General features: G+C 40.4%; 1 protein-coding gene across 7 annotated transcripts in view; it reads left to right on the plus strand.

Moving 5' to 3' along the window:
• Positions 1-21845, plus strand: part of SMARCC1 (SWI/SNF related, matrix associated, actin dependent regulator of chromatin subfamily c member 1) — a 203014-nt gene that overhangs the window by 80293 nt on the left and 100876 nt on the right. For all 7 annotated transcript variants that reach the window (XM_032161732.2, XM_032161733.2, XM_058442199.1 and 4 more), the window contains 4 exons: positions 1590-1711; positions 7010-7134; positions 15358-15417; positions 19304-19341. In XM_032161732.2, coding sequence (XP_032017623.1) covers positions 1590-1711; positions 7010-7134; positions 15358-15417; positions 19304-19341 — 345 coding nt within the window. The remainder of the gene's footprint in view (positions 1-1589; positions 1712-7009; positions 7135-15357; positions 15418-19303; positions 19342-21845) is intronic.

A 21845-nucleotide genomic window follows, 5' to 3' on the forward strand; every position in this document is an offset into this window, starting at 1 on the left:
TCTCAAAAAAAAAAAAAAAGAGAAAAAAAATTCAACTTCAGATTTACTGTATCATTCAAAGGTGTATATCCTTTAGATTTTTTTCAAACTGCTATTACATACTCATAAGGTGTTTAAGCTTCTCAGTTTGATGCTATGGAGCTTCTTAATGGAAATACAGTTGTAAGGAGTAAGATGGCAACAGAGAAAATTAATGTTTAATTCATGGATTTTTTCATTTTAGCATGAGACAGAATCTCATTCTATCGCCTAGGCTGAAGTGCAGTGTTGCGATCATAGCACACTGTCACCTTGACCTCCTGAGCACAAGCTGACCTCCTGAGCACAAGCTATCCTCCTGGCTCAGTATTCTGAGTAATTCGGGCCACAGACGCACACTCCTACACCCAGCTAACTTGTTTTTGTTTGTTTTTGTAGAGACAGGGTCTTACTCTGTTTCCCAGGCTGGTCTTGAACTCCTGGGCTCAAGCATTCCCCCCGCCTCGGCCTCCCAAAGTGCTGGGATTACAGGTGTGAACCACCGTGACCAGCCTAATTGATGTTTTAATTTTAGATTATTTACTTATGCCTCTGATGCTTTTACCTAATCTAGTACTGATTATTTAGGTGTTTTTGCTTTATGATAGTGTATTTTATTAAATTGGTAGTTACTGTATGCAGGCTTACTTTTGTATGTTGATCTTAATGTCTTGCAACTTTCCTGAACTTGTTCATTAGGTTTGGAAGCTTTTTTTATGTATAAAATTTTATCATTTGCAAGCCGGGATAGTTTTTACTTACAAAGGTTGACTTTTTTTCCCTTCTTTGAGACAGTCTTACTCTGTCACCTAGGCTGGCGTGCAGTGACATGGTCACGATTCAGTGCAACCTTCGCCTACCGGGTTCAAGCAGTTCTCATGTCTCAGCCTCCTGAGTAGCTGGGAGTACAGGCATGCTCCGCTATACCCAGCTAATTTTTTGTATTTTTAGTAGAGATGGGCTTTCCCTGTGTTGGAGAGGTTGGTCTTGAACTCCTTGCCTCAAGTGATCTTCCCGCCTCAGCTTCCCAAAGTGCTGAGATTACAGGCATGAGCCACGGCACCCGGCCTAGAGATTGACTTTTAAATCATGTTGCCATCTTGCTTAACATTTCTTAATGACATAAAGTTATCTTCTGTTTATTTTAGAGATTAAGAATAATTCCTATAATGCGCCATTTTCACAGGATCCTTTGGCCTGTCTTTGTATTTTGTCAGTTTAATAGAGTGTATTTCATATTTTTCCAGTAGTTATTGAAATACATTTCACACCTCAAAATATAGAATGTGAACAGTAGCAGTTTTTAGTTGTGCAGGGTTTCAGCATGTCTGTTATAGCATAGTTTGAATAACTGATAGCCGATATTTCCATTGATGATATATATCACCTGAAAGGTCAGGGAAAGTTTCTTGATTACTGGTGTTCCTGGATGATTAATGATATTCTTTTTATTTGCTCTGAACTAAGGATATGCTGTTGTCTTTGTGTGTGGAGACTCACCTTTTGCCAAGGATTTGTAGAAACTGAGGAGCAAAGATAGCTGATACTTATTTCCATTTACTTCCTCCTAGCCAGTCAGAAGTCCAGAAAGAAGAGATAGAAAAGCATCAGCTAATGCTCGAAAGAGGAAACATTCGCCTTCGCCTCCCCCTCCGACACCAACAGAATCACGGAAGAAGAGTGGGAAGAAAGGGTAAGAACTAGTACATGATTCAAAGGGCATTAAAACAGGCCGGACGCGGTGGCTTACACCTATAATCCCAGCACTTTGGGAGGCCAAGGCGGGCAGATCAACTGAGGTCAGGAGTTCAAAACCAGCCTGGCCAACATGGTGAAACCTTGTCTCTACTAAAAATATAAAAATTAGCTGGGCATGGTGGTGTGCGCCTGTTGTCCCAGCTACTCGGGAGGCTGAGGCTGGAGAATCACTTACATTTTTTTTTTTTTTTTTTTGTATCTAAATATTGAGAAGCATGACTGGTAAGGAGTTTAAGACATTATATTCACCATGTTTAGTGTCTCCTTTTCTGATTTTACCGCTTGTCCCATTTGTGATCAAATAAGCTCATAGAAGAGATGAATATGTGGCTGCTTGATGTTCTGCAAAGCATGGCAGTACAATGCCTGGTTCAGAGCTACACTTTTGTACTTAGTGAGCTTTGGTTGAATGAGGATTATGATTTCTACTGAATAGATGGTTTTGAGGGTTAAATGAGACTTTAAAGCCTTTGCACATTGCCTGGCCTTAAATACACACTTAATAAATGGTAAATAGTACTTAATAATTAATTGGTATATATTAAGATACATAAATTCTGGTTTGCCTAGCTTAAAATATTTTCATTATAATTTTTATTGTTTAGACTTAGCAAGACAATTATGGTTTGTAAATTGATTATTTTCATGTGACAGTCAACTTTTCGGATGTTGATTGAAGTGTAAAGACACAATTGACATCTCTCCTGCAGCTTCCTTATATACACTTTCCTCTCTACCCTAGTTGGCATTTCTGTTCCCAGAACATGCCTTGAATAGTATTACTTCCTGAAGGGTAGTTATGACAACACTCTTACTAACAGAAGTCTTTAGGGACGTTTAAAAACCTCTTAGTTTCGTATATTATTAAGCAAGTTACAGTCATCAAAAAACCTTTAAAAACTTAGTTTTTGAGTCCACACGTATTATGACATGAAAATTGAAATTATAAAAATAGATTTTTCGTTAGCTGTTTATGGGGTAACTATTTTTTACAGTTCCTTTTTTTTTTTTTTTTTGAGACAGAGTCTCGCTCTGTTGCCAGGCTGGAGTGCAGTGGCACAATCTCAGCTCACTGCAATCTCTGCCTCCCATGTTGAAGCGATTGTCCTGCCTCAGCCTCCCGAGTGGCTGGGACTACAGGCTCGCGCCACCATGCCCAGCTAATTTTTTTGTATTTTTAGTAGAGACGGGGTTTCACCATGTTAGCCAGGATGGTCTAGATCTCCTGACCTCGTGATCCACCCGCCTCGGCCTCCCAAAGTGCTGGGATTACAGGCGTGAGCCACCGTGCCTGGCATACATTCCTTTTATATATGTTTAACATTTCATCTTTTTTTTTTGAGACAGGGTCATGAGCCACCGTGCCTGGCCTACATTCTTTTTATATATATTTAACATTTCATCTTTTTTTTTTTTGAGACAGGGTCTTGCTCTGTTGCCCAGACTGGAGCACAGTGGTGCGATCTTGGCCCATTGCAGCCTCCATCTCCTGAGCTCAGGCAATTCTCCTACCTCAGCCTCTTGAGTAGCTGAGACTACAGGTGCACAATACCACACCCAGCTAATTTTTGTATTTTTTGTAGAGATAGTGTCTTGTCTTGCTATCCACACTGGTCTCGAACTCCTGGTCCCAAGCAATCCTTCCACCTGAGCCTCCCAAAGTGTTGGGATTATTTGCGTGAGCCACCACACCTGGCCTGTTTCTTACATTTCTAATCTGAATATTGCTGTTGCTGTTCAGAGATTTTGGAGCTACATGAGATCTTTGCAGGGAGAGCACTGTCAACTATAATGAGATAAAACGGGGTGCTAGGACACCAGTGGTTATTGAACCAAGATGTGATATCTAGGAGGCTTGAGGCTCACAGTGGTGACATGTACCCTCTACTCTGAATATAATGCGTACCAGATTGAGTTCTTCTAAAATATATGTATGCATGTACTTTAATGGAATACATTTGCCTTGTAATGACCACGCCTTTTCTCATTTTACATTTCTCCTTAGAATTATGTTGAAAATATACTTAGAAAATATTTTGAAATCTGTTTTCCCAACTTTTGTTTCATTCATCTGCACTGTATGTCTTCCCCTTTAAGTATTTTATCTCTCTGCTGCCATTAGGTTTATAGACTTTTAAAAAATCATCATGCAGCACTTGTCTTTCTTTTTTTTTTTTTTTTTTTGAGACGGAGTCTCGCTCTGTCACCCAGGCTGGAGTGCAGTGGCGCGATCTCGGCTCACTGCAAGCTCCGCCTCCCGGGTTCACGCCATTCTCCTGCCTCAGCCTCTCCGAGTAGCTGGGACTACAGGCGCCCGCCACCACGCCCGGCTGATTTTTTGTATTTTTAGTAGAGACGGGGTTTCACCGTGGTCTCGATCTCCTGACCTCGTGATCCGCCCACCTCGGCCTCCCAAAGTGCTGGGATTACAAGCGTGAGCCACCGCGCCCGGCCAAGCACTTGTCTTTCAAGTTGCCTGCTTGGCCCTCTTCCGAGTGTACTTTGCTTCCTTTTGCTTAAAAAAAAAATAAAGGCCAGGTGCAGTGGCTCACGTCTGTAATCCCAGCACTTTGGGAGGCCGAGACGGGCGGATCACGAGGTCAGGAGATCGAGACCATGCTGGCTAACACGGTGAAACCCCGTCTCTACTAAAAATACAAAATAAAATTAGCCGGGTGTGGTGGCAGGCGCCTGTAGTCCCAGCCACTCAGGAGGCTGAGGCAGGAGAATGGCATGAACCCGGGAGGCGGAGCTTGCAGTGAGCTGAGATCGCGCCACTGTACTCTAGCCTGGGCGACAGAGCAAGACTCCATCTCAAAAAAAAAACTCATCATGTGATTTTTATTCAGAAAAAAATTTTACTTTATGTATCCTATTCAACCTAACCCAGTATGTCATCCCTCAAAGGGAACTTTGAGCATTCTTTCTACACTGTAGAACTCAGGCTGGCCCAGCATGCTGTTTCAGACAGCTTTTTCTCCATTTCCACTCTCACTTCACAGTGCACTTTAGATTGCTACCCAGTACTTCCCAAAGCAAATGTGTTTTTCTTTTCTTATACCTTTTGGCCATTATTCTACATCCTGAAGCATTGTCTTTCTTTATTATTTTATTTATTTATTTTTGCCAGACAAGATCTTGCTCTTTGGCAGAAAAAAATAAAAAATGATAACAAATAAATTAGGGGTTTAAATTAGTATAATAACATCTGCTGAGGAATAAATGAATAAAAATAATAATTAAAACAAGACAATGCTTCTGGATGCAGAATAAAGGCTAGAATGCAGTGGTGCAATCATGTAACCTTAAAACTCTGAGGTCAAGCAGTCCTCCTCAGTGGCTAGGACTACAGGTGCGTGCCACCATGCCCGGCTTAGCATTAAAAACTTTTTGGAGGCCGGGCGTGATGGCCCATGCCTGTAATCCTAGCACTTTGGGAGGCCAAGGTGGGCAGATTGCCTGAGCTCAGGAGTTAGAGACCAGTCTGGGCAACATGGTGAAACCCCGTCTTTACTAAAAATACAAAAAAAATTAGCTGCTGCGTGATTGAGCGCCCTTGTAATCCCAGATACTGGGGAGGCTGAGGCATGAGAATTGCTTGAACCTGGGAAGGAAAAGGTTGCAGTGAGCTGAGATAGTGCCACTTCTCTCCAGCCTGAGCAACAGAGCATGACTGTCTCCTACCCCCGCCCCCACCAAAACAAAAGAAAAGAAAACAAAACTTTTTGGGCCAGGAGCCAGTGGCTCATGCCTGCAATCCCAGCACTTTGGGAGGCCAAGGTGGGAGGATGGCTTAAGTTTGAGATCACCTGAGGCAACATAGTGAAACCCTGTATCTAGAATAAATTAAAAAAAGAAAAATAGTCGGGGCATGATGGTGTGCACCTATAGTCTCAGCTACTCAGGAGCCTGAGGCAGGAGGATCACTTGAGCTGAGGAGTTCAAGGATGCAGTGACCTGTGATTGCACCACTGCATTCCAGCTTGGACAACAGAATGAGACCCTGTCTTAAAATTTCAGTTTTTTGTCTTTTTGGTAGAGATGGAGTCTCGCTCTGTTTCCGAGGCTGGTCTTGAACTCCTGGCCTCAAGCAATTCTTCTGCCTTGGCCTTCCAATGCTCTGGGATTACAGGCATGAGCCACCACACCCAGCCCTTACCTCTTAGTAAATTGTTAAACAGTTCTCAAGGTTCAGCTTAACTCTGACCTTCAATCCTTACAACCTCTCTATGATGTATCTTCTTGGTACCTTTATTCGTTTCTCTGCACTGAAATATAATACTTCTGTCGTATTTCTCTGTATTTGTATGAATCATGTTACGTGAGGTAAAGATTTCTGTCCTATATCCCTTGTAATCCCTAAAGGTAAAGAATCATTACTGGGTTTTTTTTTTTTTTTTTTTTTTGAGCCCCCTGACATTTATTAGTTTTAAAAATTAATAATTATTTGATTGAATTTTTGGTGCAAGAGCAGTGGAAGATTTTATACGAAAGAATTAGTACTATATTTAGGGATTCTACTTGTAGTTCCTGATATTTGGATGATAAAAGGGCCATTAAAACACAATGGTACATATCTTTGATCACATATGTGATTGCTTATAATCTTAGAATATATATTTCCTTAGCAGTTGTTCTTTTATTACACTAATTTAAGTCCCTTTTGTGATACTGCCCACAAGTGTCTAGTAGGATTTTTTGCCCATTTTTTATGCCTGTTAACTTTTATTTTTGTTTTATTGGCTGGTTAGATGTAATTTGGGGGAAGTTATCTAATTTTTTCTTTTTAATGTTTGCCTTTTTTATTTTTAAAAATTCTTTTAGATGGAGTCTCTCTCTCTCACCCAGGCGGGAGTGCACTGGCGCCATCTCAGCTCACTCCAACCTCCACCTTCCGGGTTCAAGCGATTCTCCTGCCTCTCAGCCTGCTGAGCAGATGGGATTACAGGCGCCTGCCACATGCCCGGCTTATTTTTGTATTTTCAGTAGAGATGGGGATTCGCCATGTTGGTCAGGCTGGTCTCAAATTCCTGACCTCAGTGATCCACCTGCCTCGGCCTCTCAATGTGCTGGGATTACAGGCATGAGCCACTGCGACCGACCTACTGTTTGTCTTTTAAAGTGATCTTGAGCATATCTTCTACAAATAATGAAGGTGTACAACCTCAGAAACTGTTTGCTATCAGTAGCTATAATCAGTCTTGTTTATATTTCATATACTTGTATGTTTTAGCCAAGCTAGCCTTTATGGGAAGCGCAGAAGTCAGAAAGAGGAAGATGAGCAAGAAGATCTAACCAAGGATATGGAAGACCCAACACCTGTACCCAATATAGAAGAAGTAGTACTTCCCAAAAATGGTTTGTATTCTTCTGCATGAAAGTGTTAGATTTAATTTAGTCATTCTCAGCAATACCATGGGATGATTCATTGCTTGCTGTGGGTCCACCGTTCTTGACTTTCAAGTATGAATAGATTGTCCCTTTTATGGATATCTTTTTTTAATTTTCTTTAATTATTTGAGTAGTTTTACTCTTTATCGAGAAAACTTACAGCGACCAAAAACATCTTTACATTTAGTAATGTTTTAAAATTAATGGTTTTTAAATTGCAACAGAATCACATTCATATGAAAAAGTGGAATACGTACCTATATATAGTTTAACTTATTGAAATTTCCAGGGAATGCTTTATGTGAATGCGAATTTGAAGTTCTCCAGTAATGAATTTCTTCTAAGTTGATGAACCTTAGTTACCAGTTGTGTAAATTCTGGCCTAACTTCTATTCAATGTAATTAAATTCAAAGTGGGCTGGGCGTGGTGGCTTATACCTGTAACCCCAGCACTTGGGGAGACCAAAGCAGGCAGATCACTTGAGGTCAGGAGTTCAAGACCAGCCTGACCAATGTGGTGAAACCCCATCTCTACTAAAAATATAGAAATTAGCCAGGCATGGTGGTGCGTGCCTGTAATTCCTGCTGCTCCAGAGGCTGAGGCAGAAGAATCATTTGAACCCAGGAGGTGGAGGTTGCAGTGAGCTGAGGTCATACCACTGCACCTCCAGCCTGGGCGACAGAGCAAGACTCAGTCTCAAAAACAAAAACAAAACCAAAAAACAAACAAAAAACCAAAACAGAGCCAGGCGCGGTGGCTCACGCTTGTAATCCCAGCACTTTGGGAGGCCGAGGCGGGCGGATCACGAGGTCAGGAGATCGAGACCACGGTGAAACCCCGTCTCTACTAAAAATACAAAAAATTAGCCGGGCGTGGCGGCGGGCGCCTGTAGTCCCAGCTACTCGGAGAGGCTGAGGCAGGAGAATGGCGTGAACCCAGGAGGCGGAGCTTGCAGTGAGCCGAGATCGCGCCACTGCACTCCAGCCTGGGTGACAGAGCAAGACTCCGTCTCAAAAAAAACAAACAAACAAAAAAAAAAACAAAAAAAAAACACCAAAATATTCTTTAAACATTTATAAGGTATTTTTTATTGACCATTAAATGTTTGTGTCCTCAGTGAGCCAGTGATCACATTTTCAAAAAATAAGTTCTAGCGTACTTCAAAAAGTAAAGACGTTTTATGATGTATTAGCCTTCTCCACCCACCTTTGTGGGAGCAGCTTGTAAATAAGAGACTATATATATCAGTTAGTGAGTTACAGCTCTCATACTAATCATCCAAGTTTATAGCATTTCACTGGAATCTAGAAAGTGGAGATTTAAAATTTGGGGACTAGAAACTAAGTCATTAAAGTTATTAGTAGGTTTTTTTTAAATATACTTTATTGAAATGAAATAACAGGAGGAATTAGAACCTTTTCTGGTTATTAGAAGCTGAATTACAGTTCTTCAAAACAGCCTAAGATGAAGCATTGTAGTAAATTGTATCTCTTTTTTATTTTACTATTCTGAGCATGAAAAATAATGAAAAAGTAGAAGAAAAAAATCTAGGATTTAAATTAAGATGTATATGAAGCATATAACTATCTCTCCTGCCCTAAACTTGTACAGTGACAGACAGAAAAGAGTATTTAAAAAAAAGCCTAGGAAAACCAGAACATTATTTTTCATTATTGAGAAATTTGTAAAATATAGGAAGCTATCTGGATCTAAAAGTAAGATGAGTTACTAAAACTCAGGAAGTATACAGTTAAAAATAGGAGAAGACTATATGGTTTATATAGCACTAAACAGAGCAATTGATAAGTCTGTATGATTTATATGACACTAAACACAGCAATTGATAATTAAGATGGGCACTGGGTGTATATATGTATATACATAGGTATATACATGTAGGGCAATATACGTATATACCTATGTATAGATATATAGGGCAATATACGTATATATAAGATGGGCACTGGATGTGTATACATATGTATATACATACTGGGCAGTTAAGAATACTAGGAGAAGCTAGACTCATCAGCATTGGTCTGTCTGTATTTTGCACTCAGCTGATGGTGTGTTGTCTGATCGAAGGCTAAAGCACTAAGACTAAAGGTGACAAAGATGCAAGGAAAGTGTCCCAAGCAGTTCTTGACCTCTAGATGGAGGGATTAAAGGATAAAAAATAATAATAAGCAGGAGAATTAGTACTTGTCCTTTTTATTGGTTTTCTGTTTTCTAGTGGATTTATAAATTTAGCATTTGATTTTTCTGAATTTAAGTATAACCAGTTCAAGCCCCTATTCACAGTTGCTTGGATTTTTCATTTTCTTAACACTTTTTTTTTGGAGGACAGGTGCTCTTAACTTTTCTTGTGTCCTAAGAAATTTTTTGCCTACACTAGTGTTGCAAATGTGTTTTTCTGTGTTTTCTTATAGAAAGCTTATGCCTTCTGCTTTTATAGTTAGGTCTGTGACCCAATTTAAAGTTGTTTTTGAGGATGTTATGAATTAAGGGTCGAAGTTAATTTTATTCCCTACATAGGTATTTAGTTGTTTGTATACCATTTGCTGAAAAGACACTACTCACATTGAACTATTTTGGTGCCTTTGTTGAAAATCATCACACATGTCTACATTTAGATTCAGTATTCTATTTTAACCATCTCATTGTACTTAATACCACAGGGCCTGAGTTACTATAGTTTTTTTTTTTTAGTAAGTATTGAAATTGAGTAAACTCCTTCAACTTTTGTTCACATTTTTCAATATTGTTTTTGCTATTATAGCTCTTAGCTTTTCCATGTAAGTTTTAGCACCAGCATTTAATGTAATTTTTCCTCTTCTGTGTTTTGTATGTTTTATTAGAGGTCTTTCACATTTTGTTAAATTTACATCTCATTTTTTTTTGTTAACTGACAGTGTAAATTTTTCCACTTATTTTCTCCTAGTATATAGAAAGAGAATTAATATTCCTTAATTTTTGGCCGTGTATTCTGTTGCTTTTTTAAAAATCATGTATTCTGGCACTTTTTTATAGATTTCTTAGGATTTTCTATTACACAAACCTCCAGTTATACCTCCACTGTAATTTTTAATAGCGGTTTAGAAAGCAGACATTTTTGCTTTTTTCTCTGTCTTCGAAAGAACACATTTATATTTTACCATGGTGTGTGATATCACACAATAGGTGTTTCATCAATTTCAGGAAGCTTTCTTCCTGGATTTTTCTGAGTTTTTATGAATGAATGCCAAATTTTGATACCGTTCTTCAGTATCCACTGATGTAATGATATTTCTCCTTTTAATCAGTTAATATTATTTAATTATATGATTTTTGTAGTGGTTGAATAAACTTTGCATTCCTGGAATTTACCTCATTTGATGACATTGTATTTTTTTTTAATGTGTTGGCTATATTTGACTGTTTAATATACTTTAAAAGGATTATTTTAGTCTGTATTTGTGGAGGATATTGATCTTTTTTTTTTTTTTTTGAGGCGGAGTCTCACTCTCGCCCAGGCTGGAGTGCAGTGGCGCGATCTTGGCTCACTGCAAGCTCCACCTCCCGGGTTCACGCCATTCTCCTGCCTCAGCCTCCCAAGTAGCTGGGACTACAGGTGCCCGCTACCATGCCCAGCTAATTTTTTTGTATTTTTAGTAGAGACGGGGTTTCACCATGTTAGCTAGGATGGTCTCGATCTCCTGACCTCGTGATCCGCCTGCCTCAGCCTCCCAAAGTGCTGGGATTACAGGCGTGAGCCACCGTGCCCGGCGGATATTGATCTTTAACTTTCTGTTCTTAGCATTTTCTCATCAGGTTTTGCTATCAGGGTTATGCTGGCCTCATAAAATGAGTTTGGATTTTTTTGTTTTTCTCTTAAGAGTCAAGGTCAAGGCCAGGTGCAGTGGCTCACACCTGTAATCCCAGCATTTGGGTAGGCTGAGGTGGGAGGATCACTTGAGGTCAGGAGTTCAAGACCAGCCTGGCCAACAAGTTGAAACCCCATCTCTACTAAAAATACAAAAATTAGCCTGGCGTGGTGGCGCATGCCTGTAGTCCCAGGCTACTCGGGAGGCTGAGGCAGGAGAATCGCTTGAACCCGGGAGACGGAGGTTTCAGTGAGCCACGATCACGCCAGGGCACTCCAGCCTGGGCGACAGAGCCAGACTCCATCTAAAAAAAAAAAAAAAAGAAAAGTCAGGGTCTCTTGCTCTTTCTCCCAGGCTGGAATGCATTGGCACAGTCACGGCTCACTGCTCACTCAAGTGATCCTCCCACCTCAGCCTCTCGTTTCAGCTGGGATACAGGTGCTCACCACCATGTTTGCCTAATTTTTATTCATTATAGAGACACGGTCTTGCCATACGGCCCAAGCTGGTCTCAAACTCCTGAGCTCAAGCAATCTGCCTTCCTCGGCCTCCCAAATTGCAAGCTACCATGTCTGGCTTATTTTGTAGTTAATTACTAATTAAAATCTATGGCAGAGCTGGACATGGTGGCCTTTCCCTGTAGTCCTAGCTATTCAGTGAGAGGATTGCTGGAAACCAAGGACATTGAGGCTTCAGTGAGCCATGATTGCATCACTGCACAGCAGCCTGGGCTAAGGAGTGAGACCCCGATTCAGAAAAACCCAAAATCATTCACTGAAAATCTAGTCTTTTGAAATTTATTCACACTTGGCTGGGCGTGGTGGCTCATGCGTGTAATCCCAGCACTTTGGGAGGTCAAGGCGGGTGGATCATCTGAGGTCAAGATTTCAAGACCAGCCTGGACAACATGGTGAAACCCTGTCTCTACTAAAAATACAAAAAAAATTAGCCGGGTGTGGTGGCGGGCGCCTGTAATCCCAGCTACTCGGGAGGCTGAGGCAGGAGAATCACTTGAACCCGGGAGGCAGAGGTTGCAGTGAGCTGAGATTGCGCCATTGCACTCCAGCCTGGGCGACAAGAGTGAAGCTCTGTTTCCAAAAAAAAAAAAAAATTATTCACACTTGTTTTATTACACAGCATATAGTCTATTTTGGTGAACCTTTGCTTGTACTACTTGAAAAGGACGTGTGTTGTGCAGTTTTTGAGTCTAGTGTTGTATAAATTTGTTTATGTTTTTTGTTTTGTTTTGTTTTGTTTTGTTTCTGAGACAGAATCTCACTCTGTTGCGCAGGTTGGAGTGCAGTGGTGCAATCTCAGTTCGCTGCAACCTCAGCCCCCAGGATTCTAGTGATTGTCCTGCCTCAGCCTCCCGAGTAGCTGAGATTATAGGCGCCCGCCACCATGCTTGGCTAATTTTTTTTGTATTTTTAGTAGAGATGGGGTTTTGCCATATTGGCCAGGCTGGTCTCGAACTTCTGATCTCAGGTGATCCACCTGCCTCGGCCTCCCAAAGTGCTAGGATTACAGGCATGAGCCACCTTGCCTGCCCCCCCCCCCCCCCCCTTTGTTTTTTTTTGAGACGGCGTCTTGCTCAGTCACCCAGGCTGTAGTGCCGTGGCATAATCTCGGCTCACTGCAACCTCCACCTCTTGAGTTCAAGTGATTCTCATGCCTCAGCCTCCCGAGTAGCTGGGATTACAAATGTGCACCACTATGTCTGGCTAATTTTCGTATTTTTATTAGAGATAGGGTTTCAGTGTGTTGCCCAGGCTGGTCTTGAACTCCTGACCTCAAGTGATCTGCCCACCTCAGCCGCCGAAGGCGCTGGGATTACAGGCGTGAGCCACGCTGCGTCCGACTTTTTTTTTTTTTTGAGACAGGATTTGGCTCTGTTGCCCAGGCCGGAGTGCATTGGCACGATCTCTGCTCACTGCAACCTCTGCTGGGTTCATGTGATTCTTCTGCTTCAGCCTCCCTAGTAGCTGGGATTACAGGTGCCTTCCACCATGCCCTACTAATTTTTGTATTTTTAGTAGAGACAAGGTTTCACCATGTTGGCCAGGCTTGTCTTGAACTCCTGACCTTAGGTGATCTGCCTGCCTTGTCCTTCCAAAGTTCTGAGATTACAAGCATGTGCCACTGCGCCTGGATGACAAAGTAACTTTTATTCAACCACTACAAGGACAGATGCTGAGGGTGAAGTAGAAAACAGGCATTCAGTTTTCCAGTGTATGATTTTATGCATAATATAGCATTGTTTTAATTGAGATATACTTCACATAACATTAAATTAATTATTTTAAAGTGCATACTTGCATTGTCACCCAGACTGGAATACAGCTATGTGGTCATAACTCACTGCAGCCTTCACCTCCTAGGCTCAAGCATTTCTTGTGCCTCAGCATCCCTGCTAGCTAGGACTTACAGGCATGAGCCACTACACCCAGTTATAAGGGCATTAATCCCATTCTTGAAGGGCGTATCCTCCTGACCTAATTATTTTCCAAAGGCCTCATTTCTAAATACCAGGACACTACAGTTGGGTTTCAACATACGAATTTTGTGGGCACACATTTTTTTCCGTTACTATGTGTTTAGCTCATCAAATATGTTTAGAATCACTGTTACCTAACAGGTTAAAACGTAAGAAATTTAGCACTTTAAACAGGTTTTTTTTGTGGGGGGAGAAAGTATTTACCATTTAACAAAGGACTAGAATCCTAAAAATGTGAAAAGAATCTGAACCCCTTAGACTAAATTACATAGTATTTACTGTTGATTATGTCAAATTGGTAATTTGTTAGAAATACATGGCCAAGAAGTGTGTGAACAGCTGGTCAGCCTCACTTAAGGATATGCAAGTTCTTCAAATCACTGTTTTCATCTATAAGATTTTCGAAACCTAAAACGTAGATGGAAAAGTGTGAAAGTTTTGAGGAATGAGTACTATCAAATGCTGTTGATGAAAGTATAAATTAATGAAGACATTTAACGCAATTTGGCTGTGGTTTTTTTTTGTTGTTGTTTTTGAGACTGAGTCTCGCTCTATTGTCCAGACTGGAATGCAGTGGTGCGATCTCGGCTCATTGCAACCTCCACCTCCCGGGTTCAAGTGATTCTCTTGCCTTAGCCTCCTGAGTAGCTGGGATTACAGATGCGCACCACCATGCCCAGCTAGTTTTTGTATTTTAGTATAGACGGAATTTCACCATGTTGGCCAGGCTGGTCTGAGACTCCTGACCTCAAGTGATACACCTGCCTCAACCTCCCAAAGTTCTGGGATTACAGGCATGAGCCACCTCACCTGGCCTTGGCTGTGTTTTTAAAGTTTTAAAATGTGTACCTCTAGTTGCAGCGTTTTATTTTTAGAGTTTATCTTAAATAATTACATGCGCCCACAAAGATAATTACAAAAGAATGTTTTTGAACAGTGAAATATTCAAAATAAACATGGTTTCCATCAGTGTAGGGCTGGTTAACTTACAGTCCACCTATGGACACAGTGGACTTGTAAAAATGAAAGAAATGTAATATAATTCAAAGTTCTTACATGGAAAGAAGGTCAGTGCTAAGAACTAAGCACAGTATTGATAACATTTACATAGAGTTAAAAAACCCTCAGGATATATTTTGACATCCATATGGATGTATAAAAGATATTCGTTTGGCCGGATGCAGTGGCTCATGTCTGTGATCCCGGCATTTTGGGAGGTTGATGCGAGTGGATTGCATGAGCTCAGGAGTTCGAGACCAGCCTGGGCAACATGGCGAAACCATGTTTCTATAAAAAATACAAAAATTAACTAGGTGTGGTGGCATGCGCCCGTAGTCCCAATTACTTGGGAGCCTGAGATCAAAGGATCGCTTGAGCCAGGGAGGTCAAGGCTGCAGTGAGCCATGATCGCACCACTGCACTCAAGTCTGGGCGACAGACTGCGTCCCTGTTTCAAAACAAACTAAAAAGGTATTAGTTCTTCCTTAATTTTTTTAAAAGAATGAATGGATTAGAAGTGAGAATCAAAACAAATGCATCATAAACTTTAATTTAAAAAACTTTTGTGGAAGGGATTGAAAGATTATTTTCATGTTGTGTTGAGTATTTTGTATTGTTTACTTTTATGATGAAAATACATGGTGCTTGGGTAATTAGAATATAGTCTGTTAAATATTTCATAGCTGGGCTTATGATTTTTACCTGAAAGTGTATTGAATGGTGTTGCAGTTGTAGTGAGATGCATGTCGTTTAATCATGTCCTATTCTGTTTTCTTTCTAAAAAGAAGTACAACATTCCCACATAAACGTAATTCTTTTTTTTCTTTTTCTAGTGAACCTAAAGAAAGATAGTGAAAATACACCTGTTAAAGGAGGAACTGTAGCGGATCTAGGTAAGCACCTAAAATCTGTACACTGGTCTGTGCTTTCTGTCTTGAATATGTCATCTCCTTTGATAGTCTATTCTTTATTTTTATCTGTTTTTTAGAGACAGGGTCTTGTTCTGTTGGTCAGGCTGGAATGTAGTGGTGTAATATAGCTCACTACAGCTTTAAACTTCTGGGCTCCAGCGATTTTCCTACCTTAGTCTTCCAAGTAGTTCCGATTATAGGCACACACCACCATGCCCAGCTTGATAACACTCCTTTTCTTTTTTTTTTTTTTTTTTTTTTTGAGACGGAATCTTGCTCTGTCACCCAGGGCTCACTGCAACCTCTGCCTCCTGGGTTTAAGTGATTCTCCTGTCTCAGCCTCTTGAGTAGCTAGGATTACAGGCTCGCGCCACCACGCCCAGCTAATTTTTGTACTTTTAGTAGAGATGGGGGACGGGGTTTCACCATGTTGGTCAGGCCTGTCTTGAACTCCTGACCTCGTGATCTGCCTGTCTCGGCCTCCCAAAGTGCTGGGATTACAGGCGTGAGCCACTGTGACTGGCCGATACTCCTTTCTTAAGCGAGACTTGTGCTTAACCACTACAGGATATTAGCTGTGGCTTGTTCTTAGTGCCGTTATGATTTGGTTTGCTACCGTTGTAGGAAAGTTAATTTCCTATGATCCATTGTTGCCATTCTTAGTGATCTCCCCCTCTTGGAGCATAATATTTTTCTACAAACTAGCGAAGGTGGTAATAATATAATTGAATAAGAATATGAGTTTTAACGAAATAGTTTTAATTAAAGTACTTTTTCAAATGTCACTGAAGGAATTGTTTTTGTAACAGTATGCAAATTGATATTGTATTGTTAGAACAAAAATCTGTGGAGTGTTAATACTTTGTAAGCCAAATTAAAGTTTCTAAGCAGTATAAAATGAGAATGACATCATCCTTTCCTAGTATTTCCAAGTCTTAGAGTACATTTTCACAAGTAAGGTATAATTCTTGAGTGATTTTGCAGGAGAATAGAAAAGAGTATAATCACTTGTTCTCCTTAAAAATTAAATAGGGGTAGTTTTAAACATCTTTGTTCTGGAGAGTTGTAGATGAGACATTAGGCTTGATTTCTTTTCTTCACTTGTAAAGGAGAACCTGATGTTTTCAGTATATACTAAATTTTTGACTTTACGGAATTTTAAACCTGAAAGGGATTTTCAAGATCCTTTTTCGAAAATGAGATGTCAATTCTGTCTTCTAATTAAGGAATTCTGTATTTGAATAAATTGCAGTCATTATTATTTTTTGAGACAGAGTCTCGGTCTGTTACCCAGGCTGGAGTGCAGTGGCACGACCTTGGCTTAGTGCAACCTCCTCCTCCCGGGTTCAAGCAGTTCTCCTGCCTCAGCCCCCTGAGTAGCTGGGACTACAGGCACGTGCCACCACGCCCGGCTAATTTTTGTATTATTAGTAGAGATGGGGTTTCACCTGGTTGGCCAGGCTGATCTCGAACTCCTGACCTCAGGTGATCCACCCACCTCAACCTCCCAAAGTGCTGGGATTACAGGCGTGAGCTTTCGGGCCTGGCAATTACAGTTATTATTGATGGCAGATATGAGTGGGTATTTTGGAGAGTTATCCATCAACTAAATTTTTGTTCTCAGAGCTGTTGTATTTTGTTTTTTGTTTTTTGTTTTGAGACAAAGTCTCGCTCTTGTCACCCAGGCTGGAGTGCAATAGTGTGATCTTGGCTCACTGCAACCTCCACTTCCCAGGTTCAAGCAATTCTCCTACCTCAGCCTCCCAAGTAGCTGGGATTACAGGTGCCTGCCACCACTCCTGGCTAATTTTTGTATTTTTAGTAGAGACACGGTTTCACCATGTTGGCCAGATTGGTCTTGAAATTCTGACCTCAGGCGACCCACCCACCTCGGCCTCCCAAAGTGCTGGGATTACAGGCGTGAGCCACCATGCCTGACCAGAGCTGTTGTTTTAACTGCTCTATATTCTGCCTTATATGCTACCTCATCAAATATAGGTCTTTCTTTCGTTCTTTAGGTCTCTGAAGGAGATTTAGGTGTTTGATGTGGAGCATATTTTCTGACATCTGAAAGGAGGAAGAGAACATTTATTGAATATTACCATTCAATAATATTAGGGATATTATTAATATTAGGGATCAGCTAATTTAATATTATCAGAAGTGTCTTTCCATTGAGTACCAAGACTACTTTGGGGAATGAAATTCATCAGACTAAAAATGTGTAATTTGAGTAGTGGGAGAGATTATTAAGTCAAACTAATAGTTTCTAGTAAGAGGTTGGTTATCCTATGGTTTACCATTGTCCAACTGATCAAGTGTTTGTTTTTGGCAGCCTTACCTAGATTTCTTCCTGTTAGTTACTTCCTAGATAAAAATAGTCACTATGCAGAGCTGCAGAACTCCTACTGGTAATTAATACCATATGATTTCACATCCAGAATCACCTATTCCTTGTTAGCAAGTATTTGTGACTAACTCACACATTAAGCCACTGTGTCCATCTCTGGGTGGCATGAGTAGTTGTCAGGTCTTGTTCTACATGTGTTGGCGTTTCACTGTTAAACTGTTTTGTTTTATTGATGAGGAAATGGAGATTTAAAGAGGTTCAGTAACCTCTTTCCAAATATTTTGCAGAACCCCGATTTGGGTCCTGGTCTGTCTTACTTTCCTGCCAATGCTTTGTATCACTGCACTTGCTGTTGTGGTTTGTCTATTTTGCTCAGCCTTTATTCATGTTCATAGGGGCTTTCTGTTTTGTGAAGTTACCAAGCCAATCCAACTGGAGGCGCTTTGATTTGGTTTCTCCCTTTTTGTGGAATAATTACCTTATCTTTCTCATCTCTTAACATTTCAGCTTAAAGGCCACCTTTTCAGAGACACCACTTGACTTGCTCTGAAGTGTCCACCTACCCACTTCCTCTCTAATATATTTATGTTTATTCTTTGTATAGCATTTTTCAAAATCTGATAAATTTCTGTTTATTTTTGCTGTATCCCATACCAGCCACCAGAAGTGTTGGTATTATAGGTGTGAGCGACTGCACCCAACCCTTTTTCTTTTCTTTTCTTTTCTTTTCTTTTTTTTTTTTTTTAAATAAGAGACAAGATCTTGCTCTATTGCCCAGCCTGGACTTCGACTCCTTGCCTGGAGTGAGTCTCCCACTTCAGTCTCCAGAGTATCTGGAACTGTAGATGTGCACTGCTGCACCCAAGCATCCCATGTTCTTTTTGAACTTCATCATGCCTTACTGAGTGCCAGCGGTCACAGTAGTGATAAAAAGCTTAAATATTACAGGCATATAATAATGTAATTTGTTGTTCTTTAATTCTACCTCTTTCCTATTCTGTACTGGCAGTTTTACTTTTCACTGTGGAAATCAACTGTCTAGTTTATAAATTTTACCTGGGCTTTCTTTCATGATAAGCCCTCTATCCTCAGAAGGCATTGCCTTACTAAGATTAGGAAGGGATTGGTTATCACCCTTTTTTTTTACTCATCATTCTTTACTCACTTCTTCTGAAACCCAAAATGTTGTTATTTTAGCAAAACTCAGGAGACAAGAATCGTAATCAAGTCCTGTATCTGTTATTAAGATCATAACTATGATATTAGCTCAAGTAGTAATTAATTATAAATTCCCCACTGTTTGAAATTTTTAATGATCTTTGCTTTGAATTTCTAATTACCTCTGTGCTTCTGTGTAAAATTCTAATTTAGTGAATTATTCAGAGTGATTTTGCTTTAATAATGCTCTATTTCATTCCTTTTCTCTGTCTAGTGTCAGTTCTTAGACCATTAATTTTCCAAATAACCCAAAGAACATTTACCTGTTTTTAAAATGAATTGTGTGTTTTGGTTTTGCAGATGAGCAGGATGAAGAAACAGTCACAGCAGGAGGAAAGGTAACAATTCAATTAAGCCTGGTGTGGGAGAGCTTCTCTAAGGGTCCTGTGTACTGAGCAGTAGAAGCACTGAATTGGACATAACCCAATTTTTGGACTATGAAGCCCATCTGGTTTTTGATTTTTTTTTCCCCCAAGGAAAACAAATACAACATAAGAACCATTTCTGGAAGGTGTTTTTGTTTTTTGTTTTGAGACAGGCTGTCGGCTCACTGTAACCTTGACCTCTTGGGCTCAGGAGATCCCCCTCCCACCTCAGCCTCCCGAGTAGCTGAGACTACTTGTGTGCACCACTACACCCAACTTTTTATTTTTTTATTTTTTGTAGAGATGGAGTTTTTTATGTTGCCCAGGCTGGTTGCGACCTCCTGGGCTCAAGCAATCTGTCTGCCTCAGCCTCCCAAAGTGATGACATTACAGGTGTCAACCACTGCGCTCGGCAAAATACTTGACTTTCTTGGACCCCAAGATTTTACTTAGAGGAAATTTTCATCCTCCCTGCTAGTGTCCCTCATGTGCTGTAATTTCTAGTTTCATACTCTCCTGGTTGCAAGGTAATGTTCAGTGCTGACCACAGTATTTCAGATGTTATCCAACAGTGCAGATGAGCAGGGGCCATATGTTGTCTTGATTTTTCTCACTGCCATTTCTATTGATACCGTGTAGACTTTGAATCATACTTTGACCTTTCTTGAGCCTTATTGTGGGCTACTTCCTACTTTATGAATTCTGCTGTAGAGATACCTCAATCATTATGCTTTTGGAACATGTTAGATTTAAGGTAGGATTTAACTTCTTTTTTTTTTTTTTTTTTTTTTTTTTGAGACGGAGTGTCGCTCTGTCGTCCAGGCTGGAGTGCAGTGGCGCGATGTCGGCTCACTGCAAGCTCCGCCTCCCGGGTTCACGCCATTCTCCTGCCTCAGCCTCTCCGAGTAGCTGGGACTACAGGCGCCCGCCACCACGCCCGGCTAATTTTTTTTTTTGTATTTTTAGTAGAGACGGGGTTTCACCGTGGTCTCGATCTCCTGACCTCGTGATCCGCCTGCCTCGGCCTCCCAAAGTGCTGGGATTACAGGCGTGAGCCACCGCGCCCGGCCGATTTAACTTCTTAAAAATAAAGGCATCTTGTTTACTCAGGCTATCATGTTTGACTGTGTGATTAACCCCTAATCTTGTTGAAATAATTTCCTTAACTTGCTGAATATAGATCTTTTTTTTTTTTTTTTTCACTTGCAAAGAAATTCCCTAAGATGATCCTTATCATTGTTGTATACATTCAAGGATGAACATATGCATGACAGGATTTCCGGAAAAGTATTTCAACAAACTCTTTTCTCATGACTCTTCACCTGTATTGTTCTTATGATTTAAAAAAAATCAGTTATTTAGTCAAAGAGCCACTTATTAATGAACATTACCTGTGCAGAAATATCTCGTTACTTAGAGTAAACAGAGATTGGCACCTATGACATCAGCATTTTGGAAAGCCAAGATGGGAAGATTGCTTGAGGTTAGGAATTCTGTGCTGGCATGAGCTAAAATCCTGCCACTGTGCTCTAGCCTGGGCGACAATGCAAGGCACTCTTTTTTTTAATAAAAAGCGCTGAGTGCAGTGGCTCACATCTGTAATCCTAGTTCTTTGAGAGGCCCAGGTGGGAGAATCACTTTTAGCCCAGGAGTTCAAAACCAGCCAGCACAACGCAAGGATACACTGCGTCAACAAAAACTTAAAAAATTAGCTTGGTGTGGTGGCACCTGCCTATGGTCCCAGCTAAAAAGGAAAGTCAAATTCCTTCGTTTTAATGCCAAAGATAAGAGGATTTGAAGCCATATACTAGTCATTTATATATCTTAAAAGGATTAGAGGTAGTGTCTCTAAAGCTGTCTCCCACAACGTCATCTTCGTTATTGTTTTCTGATTGAGGTCATTAAAACTTATACTGTTGGCCTTCATTAATTGCAATGCCAGCCTCTTCCTGTTTTTTCTGAATAAGGGAAATTTTTTGTGTCCTAAATGATTTGTAAAGTCTATAACACAAAAATGTATTAACTAAAGCCAAAATAAAAACAGGTCAACATTGAGAATATTTTTTGCTAGCTTCTGTGATTTGGGAAATAAAATTTGTTACCCTTGTCATTGTTATTATCACATTTGTATTCAATATCATTTAAGTAATAACTAGAGTCTTTGGTGCTTTAAATTTATTCCTTTTTACTATTCTTATAGAAACTGTTATGGTAGTAACAGTAGATCGTCACTTCAAATACTATAACAGGAAATTTAGGTTGAATTAAATGAAAAGTAGAAATTAAATTGTGGAACCATTGTAAAAGAAAACATTCAAAATTTGGGTTTTTGCTTATTTTTTTTGAGGCAAGGTCTTGCCTAGACTGGGGTGCAGGGCAGTGGTGGAAACACAGCTCACTGTAGCCTTGACCTCCCATGCTCAAGCAATCTTCCTGACTTCAGCCTCTCAAGTAGCTGGGACTACTACATGCCGTAC

This window comes from Hylobates moloch, unplaced genomic scaffold (genome assembly GCF_009828535.3).
Source record: "Hylobates moloch isolate HMO894 unplaced genomic scaffold, HMol_V3 SCAFFOLD_8, whole genome shotgun sequence".
Classification (NCBI taxonomy): Eukaryota; Metazoa; Chordata; class Mammalia; order Primates; family Hylobatidae; genus Hylobates; species Hylobates moloch.